Source organism: Leptonotus elevatus, unplaced genomic scaffold, assembly GCF_054856555.1.
Source record: "Leptonotus elevatus isolate MCC_2025b unplaced genomic scaffold, RoL_Lele_1.0 HiC_scaffold_188, whole genome shotgun sequence".
Classification (NCBI taxonomy): Eukaryota; Metazoa; Chordata; class Actinopteri; order Syngnathiformes; family Syngnathidae; genus Leptonotus; species Leptonotus elevatus.
The window spans coordinates 25036-37500 of record NW_028233579.1 but is presented as its reverse complement, the minus strand read 5'-3'; the positions used below and the strand labels follow the sequence as shown (position 1 = coordinate 37500).

Sequence of the window (12465 nt, the reverse complement as noted above, 5' to 3'; positions counted from 1 at the left end):
TTTTGTTTAAAGCTTTAAAGACAATTAATATTAAATAATTAGACAATGACTATTAACTTAAATTTAAGTTTAAAAAAGTGCTCCTAGCAAAATAGAGATTAATATAGAAAAAACTCAATTCATTCATTCATTCATTTAATAAATGGATGTTACATTATTGGACAATGGACAATGACAATGACCATTTGTGAAACTGAAGTTGGGGATTTTTTTTAAATTTGAACCTTGAAAGATGAGTGAAAATGCTCGAAATCGGCTGGCACTGTAGGGATTGTCTTTTAGATAACGTCTGGCAGTGAAAGAGATATTTAGGAGCCTTGAACATTTCAACTTGAGTTGTTTTGTAATATTTTTGTCCAATGTTAAACTGGTATCCATTATTGTTAGAATTGTTTCATCCAGCTTCACGCTGTGTTATAGGAATGACATGCATTTTATTTGATCTGTTTTGTGTTTTTAGGTGGTAATTAGCAAGTACCCAATGCTGACAATGGTGGCAGATCGTCTGTTGGATATCTACTGCCACCTCACTGGGGAAAGACATTTGGACGTGTCATTCTCCCAAAGCCCTATTGAAAACCAGCAGGACAAGTCTCAGGAGAGCTCCACTCAGCTGGAGGGTAGAGCATTATCCTTAAGGTGCAGCTAGTCACAGTTTATAAAGCCCTGCTTAAAGATTTTTATCCTGTATGCATGTTACACACACAAATGCACACACACGTACGTGTGTGTGTATACGTTAATATTTACTCTATATTAAAATGTAATGGTAACGTGTTTTTTTTTTAAACTCTTCTTTTGTTAAGTCCACGATGACAATACGTGTTAACTTTGTCAAGCATGGTGTCTGGTTTTATAGGTAGCGACCACACAAAAAATACGCACTAGGGTTTAGGTAGGGTTAAAGTGAAGCATCAGATGTCTTTCTGCTACTGAAGTGGATACATGAAATTTGTGTTCACTGTTAAATAGCGCTATTAATGCTAGCAGCCTATCCAATTTCCAGTCATTGTTTTCGTGTTGCCCATTTCGTCTTTGTATTGTCTGCTGATTGAGAAATACAGCTACAACAGCCCGGAGAATGCAGATTTTCCTTTACAATCGCTGCTATATTGTTTGTGGTACAATAGAATAATAATAATTTTGTTGTATGTTTTTTTTCTTCTTCACAGTGAGTTAGTTGGCATGCTTGGCGACTGTTATTTCTTTGTGCTTTTTTCCAGCTTTGCCGAGTTCATAAAATAAAATGTACAATATGATGGTTGCATAAGTGTGCACTGTGCACATCCTAAACATTACATAATTTGTTGCAGCAATTTTTTTTTAAAGCTGCTTTATGGAGCAATTTCCCCCCCCAAAATATGACTCAATGACTCAAACATCTTGTAATTAACAGATTAACACCTTAGCTGTTCACAGTGGCTACTCCTGCAAGCCTTTGGCCAATAGTTTTCAGACTGGATTCGGGTTCGAATTTCCCACCCTCTCTCTGCGGATGTGACATCATGCGCGCAGTATGTACTTGAAGAAGGGAGTGTGCGGTTTCATTTTTTGGCCACACGTGGTAGTAGTGATGCGAAATTCAATTTTCTACATTGAGCAGCTTTAATACATTGACTATCGTTTTAATGATTATACAAGTGTGTATAATCTATTATGTAAGCGATATGGATTGCTTTGTCAGTTTTTGTGTCTTCTTCATTCCTTAGAGATTTGCTGAAATGGTGTGAGAGGATCAGCGTCAACTTTAACAGCACTTCTTCAACCACTGCCCATCATGTGTTTCAAGAGGCAAGGGACTTTTGGCAGTGTTTTTAACGTATCATAATTTCCAGAAAGTTAAATCCTTAGACTGTCAAAGCCTCTTTCCCAAACATCTTTTAAATGGAATGTAAATAAGAAAAAAAAGATTAAAACTTGCTTGTGATTTACCTTCCATGTATGAAAAGGTATTTTTAATCTATTTCTATCAGGCTCTTGACTGCTTCACAACAATGATGTCTCATCCTGAAAGCCAACTGCGGATCGCTGAGATAATTGGAAGCAAGCTCAATATCTCCAAAGAAAAGGTATTTCAAGCAGTCTAAAAAACAGAGGTCAACTAACATGGGTTACCAAAACTTTGAGTAATAAATCATAAATAATAATATATTGATTTAATGATGCATTGCTTTAATTAAATTAATTTCATTACCATTCATACAGTCCCTCTAACCTTTGAGAGACAAGGTCTTTCTTCAAGCATGTCTGTTGTAGTCCAGGCACAGCTGATAACGCAGAGCAATAGTATGAAAATCCTCAGCACTGCGGTATCTCTTTTGTTAGCGTTTTGACTTGCTGGGGAGTGCGAACTTTTGAGTCATGCTGTGTATAGCGTTGTGGTTTTACAACATACATAAAAGGCAGCAAAGAAAAGTCATCCCTTTCTTAAAGTGTGTGACTTTTTCTTTGTATAAGTAGGAGGTATACTTCTTGGCTAAACACTAACAATCTTCCGCTTGGCTGAATAGAAAAAGGTTCTCACTGACACTCACTGGGCACATGTATACAGGCACGGTTCATGAACTGAGCTCTGTCAATCTCATTTATCATGCTTGTGATTGGTGGGGTTGCGTCACTGGTTCCTCCAGGTTGGTATATATGTTTCCCCAGTGTTTTATAAGCCTGGTGACCAGGCTTTTCTTACCCACCGCCAGGTTAAACGTCACCCCCCTCCTCCTGTTGACTTTCTCCTTTTTTGTGTGTGAATATTCCATGTCTAATTTGCAAAAACATTTCACTATTTCCTAAATTTAATTTATATCTTTGAATTGAAGGAAAGAAAAAACGATAATAGTAACAACAAATAAAAATTCTATGAAAATTAAGCAGTGAAAATCAGATATTGTTTTGAATTGTGGTTCAGCAGAATTGTATATACAAAATCATGTAACAGGCCTCGACAAAAATCGTTCTTGGTACGTTTACTTTTTGTGTCTTAGTATAGAGCTGATGTGTTTTGCCAATTTTTTTGTCTCATCTGTCCATTGGATATTCTCCCAGAAGCTTTGTGGCTTGTCAGCATGCAGTTTTTCATATTTACCTCCTTGGTCATCTCCCATGACGTCCACTTCAGCTTAAATATTAAAGGACGGTGCGAACACACACTAATGTACCTTGACTGTGGTGTTTACTTTTATTTTATTTGAAAGCTTTCTTGTTAACATTCATATTATCAGTCGCTTTGATTTGTCATTAATTTTTCTTCTGTGGTCACGTCCAGGGAGGTTGGCACCAGTCATATTGGTCTTAGGTCACGTTCACACTGCAGGGCATGATGCCCAATTTGTTTTTTTTTGTTAAATCCGAACTTTTTATGTACTCGTTCACATTACAAAAATAAATGCGACTCCTAATGTGAACGCAACATGCTTGTGATGTGACATGCATGCGCAAATAGCACACATCGAGTGACGTGCTATATGACGCCACATGGCTGTGTTTAGACATATAGTTCCAACTCGCAATGTTTTACCTCCAGCCAAGCCAATGAGGCAAGTGACTGTCAGTGGCATATGGAAATTATTTTCTTTCAAACGTCTTTTTCTTAATTTTTTCAAAACAACAATGACAAATATGGCACAGAATCATGTATTATTAACAGTTTTCTACCAACACAAACAAAATCCCCAGACAGTAAACACCCACACACACACACACCCTCACACACACACACACGAGGGAGGGAGGGGAAAAAACCTGTACGTATAAGAACATATATGTACTTGGATACAAAATATATACAGTGGTACTTCGGAATTTGAAGTAAATAATTCGTTCCTGCGAAGTGTTCAGTCCAAATTGTTCAACCTCCGAAACATTTTTTCCCATTGGAAATAATGTAAATGCAATTAATCCGTTCCCAAGCTCCAAAAACAGAAAATTCCTTTTTTATTGTTTTTTACATTTACAGTATAGTGCAGTATTTCAACCCCCAAAAATATATTACCTTTTTTGTTGTGGTGTGGTGGCATCAGTGGATGATAAATGCTATTAATGCTAGCTTTAGTTCAGTGCTGAGTTTGTGTATTTTACATTGGGCATATTGTTAGACTGCTAAGCGGTCCTTGCGTGCGTTGTTTAACGTCAAGCACATTGTTGAACAGCTATTTACAGAAGTAGTTACAACGGCGCGATAATCTCCTTCCTAATTCCACTGTGGTTTGTAGCACTGTATGTTTTGCTTTGCTGTCACTGGCACTGTTGTCTTTGAGCCCATGGCGAAGAAAATTGTCGTGGAAAAATCAAAATGCACTCGCGAGTATGGAGCACCTCCGGGAGTATTCACGATCTGACTGGAAATAAGCAGTGCATCGTCTCAACTACCGCAACGTGAGCATTTGGCATTTCTCGGCTTCACTCTTTCATTTTTGTAAAATACACGTCAGGTCCAGGTCTGGGGCAACTCCAAAGATAGCGGTCAGGGGATTCGGCTCAATGACACAGAGTAGGACCTCTGATAAAGTGAAGAAAGCATCAAGGGGATTGTCTGGAGGCTTACTGGGAAAATGTGATGTCAAAGTTTGCACATAATGCCTAACCTGCAGAAACTTAAAATAATGTGTTGGTGGAAGTCAAAATTTTTCTCTTAACTCAAAAAAGCTAGAAAAAGTCTTGTTTGAGTACAAATCTGCAAAGCATCTCACACCTCTCTCATGCCAGACACGAAAACCAGCTGATGGAGTGAATAAATGATTAGCTGCAATAGGATTCAAGAGTGAGAGAGCCTGGAGACCACGGGTCTTCCTGAATTGCGACCAAATTTTTAAAGATTGTTTTACAACTGGGCCGCTGAATGGAACCGAACATGTGATTGGAAGGGGAGAACCTAACAGAGCAGGTAAAGAAGTTCCAGTACGCCCAGTATGAGCTTCCATAGCTACCCGTACTGGAGGCAAAGGCTCCAAATGAAAATGTCACCAATAAAGCCAATCCCGGATGTTGGCAATAATAATTCTGAAAGTTTGGCAAAGCCAATCCACCCGACTGCCTTGGTCGTTGAAGATAAATCCTTTTTAATTTGGGTTGTGTGCCACTCCAAATAAAGGACAAAATTAATTAGTCCAGAGATTTGAAAAATTATTTAGGGATCATAATGGGAAGGCACTGGAAGAATTACAAAAATTTAGGGAGCAACATCATTTTCACAGTTAATTCATCCCAATAGGGAAAGTAACAATGGGGACCACTTGGATAGAAGACGTTTCGACCGCTCCAGCAGTGGGAGAAAATTTGCTTTGAATAAGTTCTGAAAATTGCGAGTGACACATGCCAAGATATACAAATTGTTCATTCACATTCTTAAGTGGAAAGCCATCATAATTAAGTTCGACTGCCCTGTCGTTAATCTAAAATAGTTCACTTTTATTTAAATTTATTTTATAACCGGACAGTTTTCCGAAATCCTCCAATGTCTGGACTATAACCGGTAATAACCTAAGTGGGTCAAAAACATACACCAACAAATCATCCGAATAAGTGTACAATTCTGTACACGACCGGTCAGGTCCATGGCAAAAATATACTGTATAGGCAAAACGGAAAAAAAATTCCCATCGGCATAACAAAACAGAGAGGCGCCATCATGTGGCGCGGTGCCACACTACGGAATTTTACAGTAGGGATGAGCGTTCACAGTGCAGACGCATTGCATACATATCCAATTTATATCTACATATGAAAGAGGCCCTGGTTGGATTTGTTAATTTATTTATTTATTATTCTGTTTAACCACAATTTAAAAGCAATTTTGTCCACGTGGGTAAAAATGGTGATGCCAAACCAAATTCAGGATTGACCTGAAACCTTGTTTTCTTTTTTTAAATCACAATTGAGCAGAATAAATAAAACACCTTTGTTTATTCATTTTCAATAAGATCTTTTGTTTCTGTTAAACATTAGAATGTATTCGTTGATGAAACACATTTTTTTTTTTAATCATGCTCCTAGGTGCAGCACTTCTGCCAGATGTATCAGCCTACCATCTCATTGACTGATGATGAGGCCTTGGTGGGTAGAGTGACTCTAGTTCGAAAACAGACTGAAACAGTGCAGCTGAGTATGTAAGTGGGACAATTGACACACCAACCCCTTTTACCACCTATGCATATGCTATAAGGAATCAATAAACAATTCACCACTAATCTCAGATGTTTCAAATATTAGCTTTTTCCTGGGCAAAATTTTATGTGAAGATTGGTAGATGCTTCCTTTTTAAAATTTTTTTATTATTATTATTATTTTTTTTAGAAAACACGTTTCTGCAAACACAGTCTGTTACGTGTGCTATTTCTGTAACACACACATAAGGCGTATTGGCCGCAGGCATGGCAAAAAATATGTTGTCTTAAAACATACGGTAGCATGCTTTCACGCTAGCGTATGTTTTTAAAAAGGCAGGGTATACAATTTATTAGTTAAGTTAGTTTAGTTCAGTTGAGTCTTTTGTGTTCTCATAATTTTTACTTGACATCACCCAGATCCTCCTTTCCTGTGTATATAAGCAATGTGTGGGTGGGAAATGCTCCCAGCCTCCCACACAGTCGGTCAAGCGGAGCGCTTACCGAAGTTACACGACAACATTTGATTTTTGGAACTCGGTGCACACAAAAGTGTGGCTCATTATTAGGCGCACCGTCAATTTTTTTGAAAATTTAAGACTTTAAAATGCGCCTTAATATTCACGGATGCCCACCTCGAATTTTGCAATGGGTATTTTATTTTTGAACAAAGTTCCAATTAGTTTTAGCACAAAAACGTAATTCTCTGCTAGAAAACCAAAATATGTAAATGCCTGTAAACGGTGGAATTTTAGTAGACTGTCATTAAAGCTCGAGGGAATTACAGACGTGTTGTAACACATCCGACAATGCATTTTGAGCCGAATCATTGGCACCACATTTGTCAAAATCACCTACTTACATTGTTATATTTCTTTTAATATGAATAATTGTAATCTTTTTTTTCTTTCTTTCTGTTTTTATTAGCAATGGTCAGCAGTCCTTTGCTGCCACTCGGCCAGCTGCTGTTCTACTGGAGCGACTGGCCGTTTGTATTGCTAAACAGGAGCCTGTGCTGTTAGTGGGAGAAACTGGGACTGGAAAAACAACCACTGTACAACATCTGGCCGGAATTACAGGTAATGAACTGGATTCACAAATAGACAGAAGACCAGCCGAACATCCTGACTTTTAAAACATACATTAACTTATTTCACTATTCGAGCTGCTTAGACTAAAACAAAATAATAATAAAAAACATGCAAAAGTCACGTGTTTATTTTATATTATACGAGTTACAAGCACATGTGTAATTGTATTTAAAAGCACCAATATTATCTACGGGCAAAGATGTCATGTAGAGCTCAGTTTCTCCAAATTCAAGAACAAAATCTGGTCAATGCTTCTGAGGTTGGTCACTTGTGCACATTCATACAAGGTGCTTATCCATGGCTTCTTGACATTTTTTATTTGGAGAAGTGCTGAAACCTTTTCAGTTCGCTGTATGTAAAGTGACAGCTAATGTAATCGAGCATTATATAACTTCACCGAATGATAATCCAGTCATTGTGTTGCATAAGCGTAGCTTGATACCATTGAATTGATTTAAATATGAAAACACCAAAATACTTTGCATCCAGTCTTTGAACCTTTGAGATGGGTGGTGAGCTAATGTTCTATCTTGCTGGCTACCTGGAGAACCTGGCATTGTACTTACCTTGACTCGCCACCATTTTTACACAAGTATTGTACTGTATTTGTGATTTATATTTCTTCCAGGGCATAAGTTGATGGTTGTAAACATGAACCAACAGAGTGATACTGCTGACCTACTTGGCGGGTAAGTTACACTTATTACCGGAGAAGTTGCCATTCGCCACCAAAAGTATGGTACCAAACCAAATTGAACTGATCAGTTTCATACTACTTTTTGTCATTCGTATCTGTTGGGTTCCAAAACAAAACTTAGGAGTTAAACACACCATAGCCATCTGAGTGATCAACAGTTTTCAAGTTACAAGAATGAAATGTGAAGAACATTCCGTTTTGTGGTTGTTTGTACACCAACCTACACAAATGGACTTCTTGAAATTAATGACCATGTGCCCAGAGCAAAGAATAGAATGGCTTCCCTTTGTCTGTGATACGTTTATGTGTGGAATTCTCTCCATGTTAAACCATGTATGTCCCGTAAGGCCTCAAAGCTGTGGACAGCATTTTCTCTACGAACAGTAAATGTCAAAAATGTTTTTTAAAGATGCAAACTCGCCCTTTTAACTTTTGATGAGTGGCAAGTGGTCATTCAAATGAAGTGTCTGTTGTCTTAATTATTTGTTTTCTTGTCTAACTTAGGTACAAGCCAGTAGATCACAGGCAGCTCTTACTCCCCCTGCGGGAGGCCTTTGAGGACTTGTTTTCCCAGACTTACTCCAGGAAGCAAAACCTAGCATTTCTAGGTCATATGCAAACATGCTTTAGGGAGAAACGTTGGCATGACCTACTCAAACTCATGGACCATGTCTGCAAATCTTTCCTCACTAAAGAGTTAAAAGGAAACTCAAATGGTAAAAAGTCATAGAGTAAACAATTGTAATTATTGCTGTCCCATCTACCTGACTTATTTTTTTCCTGCTATGTATGTACAGCTACCTTACTGCAGGAGAAGTGGGACTTGATGGCAATAAAACTAAGTCAGACTCAACAGCAGATTCAAGCCTGTGAGACAGCCATGATCTTTGCTTTTGTTGAGGTAAAGGACTTAAGACACATCAGTCCATTCTCTGTTGCACATATCTTTTTCAGTGTTTCAGGTGGGTGGAGGTAAGGTAGCCTAGACAGATCAAATACATAACCATAACATACATGCATAATTTAAATGACACTTATAATATATTCTCAATTTAGAGTCTCCTATTAACCCAACATACAGAGTCCACATAACTGTAATTAAAACACTCATACTCTGGAGAGAAAAGTCCTGAAATATAAACCTTTTTTTTATTGTTTCTCATTACAATCAAAATCAGAGACACATTCAAACAATTTTGTTTATTCATGGTTGCTTCAGTAGCTGAGTGTAGTGACTCCATCCATGCACTTGGGGCTGAGACGTAGGGCCTTTCAAATCCTGCCGGAGACCAAACATAGAAGTATACTGGCGCCAGGAGAAATCAGACCAACAGTGAATTGGTGTAAATCTTTCCCGTCTCTTCTTGTAAGAAGAAGCGATCACTTGATATTACAACATCATAATCAATACATCGACGACAGAGAACATCTGAAACTGTATTCAACTGAGAAAAACATGTTTTCTTTAACCACATCCCCATCAACCTTCGTCCTTGGTTCTCGGTTGCGGTCGGTTCGGTCCTATGACATGGACTGGAGCTTGGAAAATAATGTGCTTTAGGTGGTACTCTGGAAAAAGGATGTTACAATGCATAATATTGAACATATATGTATGCAGTGTGTGAACATTACAATTGATAACTTTGTATATATGTGTATAAATGCGTGAAACTCCTTTCTCAATTATTATTATTATTATTATTATTATATTGTTTCTACACAGTCTTGAGGTGCCCCCATAAGTCAAACATTAAATGCCCAAACTGCTCATAGGTAACAAATAAATACATAAATGTTTACAGACAATAAATTGTAATGAAACATAAAATTGTCATCAAAATGTATTCTTGGTTTGAGCAGTTTCAAACTTTTTTTGTTTTAATATATAAGGGAGCATTAGCCAAGGCAGTGAAGAAGGGCTACTGGATCTTACTAGATGAGATAAATCTAGCAGCAGCAGAGACCCTAGAGTGTTTGAGTGGACTGCTGGAGAGCAGTGCTGGATCCCTAGTTCTGATGGACCGTGGAGATTTAGGTAAGTTTTTTTTTTGAAGTGATACTTGAAGTGGTAATTCTGCATGTTGTTTTTCTTGTTCTTCTTATAATTCTTATTCTTGTTCTTAGTCATAATCTTTTTTTATGGTTACTAATATTTGTTGGAATAAAAGACTTATTAAAAACTAACCAGCTATTCTGTGAAATGGTTAATTTCAACTCTTCCCCAATTTTTTTTTGTCAATTTATGTTGAGCGATTACGATTTTATAGCACTTTTTATGAATATTTGTATGTATTTTTTAAGTACAGTACCGGCCATTTTGGACAGCCACGTGATCGTGACTTATCGCATGCGTAAAATACACATTGAATGACATGGCATGAACGACAACAGAGAGACTCGCGAGGAATTATTGCGTCCCAGGGTGGACATCAAAGGTGGAATTACACCCTATAGCAGAGGTGGGCAATCTCGGTCATTGAGGGCCGTAGTCCTGCAGGTTTTGGAGGTTTCTCACTTATAACACAAGCTGATTCCAATCAACAGGATCGTTATCAGGCTCATGCAGAGCTTGCTGATGAGCTGATCATATATTAACTGTGTTGGAGAAGGGCAACATGCAAAACCTGCAGGACTCCGGCCTTCAATGCCCACCTCTGCCCTTCAGCAAAGAAGCACTTCCTCAAAAGTAGTAAAGCCACGGGATGAAACTGGCCTACTCATTCAGCTGGCCTCCCTTTAAGGGTTGGAATTGGGGGGTTAGATCACCAAATGATTCCCGAACGCGGCTCCTGCTGCTGCTCACCGCTCCCTCAGGAGATGGGTCAAATGCGGAGAAAGAATTTCGCCCCACTTGGGTGGGTGTGACAATCAGTGGTACTTTAACTTTAACTTTATAGCGAGTTGAAGTTGGGGACTGTCTGCAAGTTGCTTGTTACAGAGGCTCAAATTACCAGTCAAGTCACCATTGACATTGTTCACTCTGGAAACGGTCCCTAACCTGGATGGTAAATATCCAGGTTACTTTTACTCTGCCAGGACAGCTACATGTTGTGTGCTAAGCACGCTTTAGCCCACATTAGGAGCGGCCACCCTTTACTGTCCCACCCCCACGCGGAATGACGTGAAACCTGACGTGCTGAGGATTTTATTCTGATTAGAATTGGTGCAGCACAGTAATTTCTGGACTAAGAGCCGCTACTTTTTTCACTTGCATTCAACCCTGCGGCTAATACAAAGGTGCGGCTTATCCATCAGATCTCAAGGGGAAGCACTATAAACGAAGCGCAAGAGCGTCAGGCAGAGCAAAACAGTGAGCCCAAATACAGTAGGAGAGACTGAATGAGAGCGAGACAATTTGCGCCCTAATTATGGAAAAGAAAGTAGTGGGAACCCAGTGCGGTAACATTAAAACACCTGCGGCTTACAGTCGGGTGTGACTTATGTGTGTAACAAACTTGAGTATTCCCCAAATTTATCTAGCGCAGCTTATAGTCAGGTGCGCCTTGGAGTCCAGAAATGACTGTAATTGGGATAGAAGACGGCCTTGTTCTTGCCCATTACGTCAGCAAACTCCCATTCAAGTGAATGACGGCAGCTATCGTTTCGTTCACTTACAGCATATAAGCAATGTTGTTCTTTTAGTCACAATCCACAGCTGGTGACTATTCTGTCTTCACTAGTCTTTAGGGACTAGCTGTACAGATAGCTAAAGGCTTCTCCAATAAAGACCAAGAAGCCACTTGCTGTTTTGGCAATTTACTGGATGACACTTTAAAACTGTAAGATGCAAAACATAAGGAGTCACTTCAATCATGTTATTTAAAGTTTAAAATAATATAAATTTGCATCATTTATTAAAATTAGCTGCAAACCATACAAAAACTGGGATCGTTTTGAGCCGTTAGCATAATGCTAGTTTACATGGGCACTACCATGGAAATGCTATACTAACTAGCGCCTAGTAACTTATGTCACATACAAAGGCGCAAACACTACTTTCTCCACCAGAGAGAAGTACAGTGACCATAGGTGTGGGTAGAAATGTAGATTTACCGGTAAATTCACTATGACAAGCCACTACAGAGTCAAGGCCTGTCATTATACTTTTTTTTTTTGGGACAATATATGTTCCCGGAAACTATCACGATAATACTATTGTTGATGTTGTAATCATCGTGACAGGCTTATGCATCACTGGCACTGTCTATCTCTTGCTTCCATTTTCAATCACTCGTGAACAAGTCTCTGAGATACTTGAGCGCTTCCATCCGGGGCATCTCTGGCAGCATCTCATTCGTGACCTACAGAGGCTATTCTGCCATTTTCTTATCATACCCGCTTCACACTCAACTGTGAACCACTCCAGTGAGAGTTAAAGATCACGGTTTGATTAAACCAACAGAACCAAATCATTTGCAGAAAGTGCAAATGTCATTGTGAGGTCACCAAACCAGACAGCCTTGGCTGCACATAGAAATTTTAATAAGTGTCACTCCTGAAAAAGTTACGACAACTACAGTCGCTTTTAATGGTACTGCTGCTCAACATTGATATACATTACAAGTAAAATTAAAGAAAC

The 12465-nt window shown here is 38.7% G+C and overlaps 1 protein-coding gene across 1 annotated transcript in view; it reads left to right on the top strand.

Moving 5' to 3' along the window:
* The window catches only part of LOC147155023 (midasin-like), a gene marked incomplete at its 3' end in the record, with an annotated part of 38014 nt that overhangs the window by 1165 nt on the left and 24384 nt on the right, over positions 1 to 12465 (top strand). The window contains exons 3-11 of the mRNA XM_086066726.1: positions 461 to 639; positions 1710 to 1791; positions 1974 to 2069; positions 5989 to 6101; positions 7026 to 7177; positions 7818 to 7878; positions 8391 to 8602; positions 8684 to 8787; positions 9777 to 9921. Of these exons, the coding sequence (XP_085922852.1) occupies positions 461 to 639; positions 1710 to 1791; positions 1974 to 2069; positions 5989 to 6101; positions 7026 to 7177; positions 7818 to 7878; positions 8391 to 8602; positions 8684 to 8787; positions 9777 to 9921 (1144 nt within the window). The remainder of the gene's footprint in view (positions 1 to 460; positions 640 to 1709; positions 1792 to 1973; positions 2070 to 5988; positions 6102 to 7025; positions 7178 to 7817; positions 7879 to 8390; positions 8603 to 8683; positions 8788 to 9776; positions 9922 to 12465) is intronic.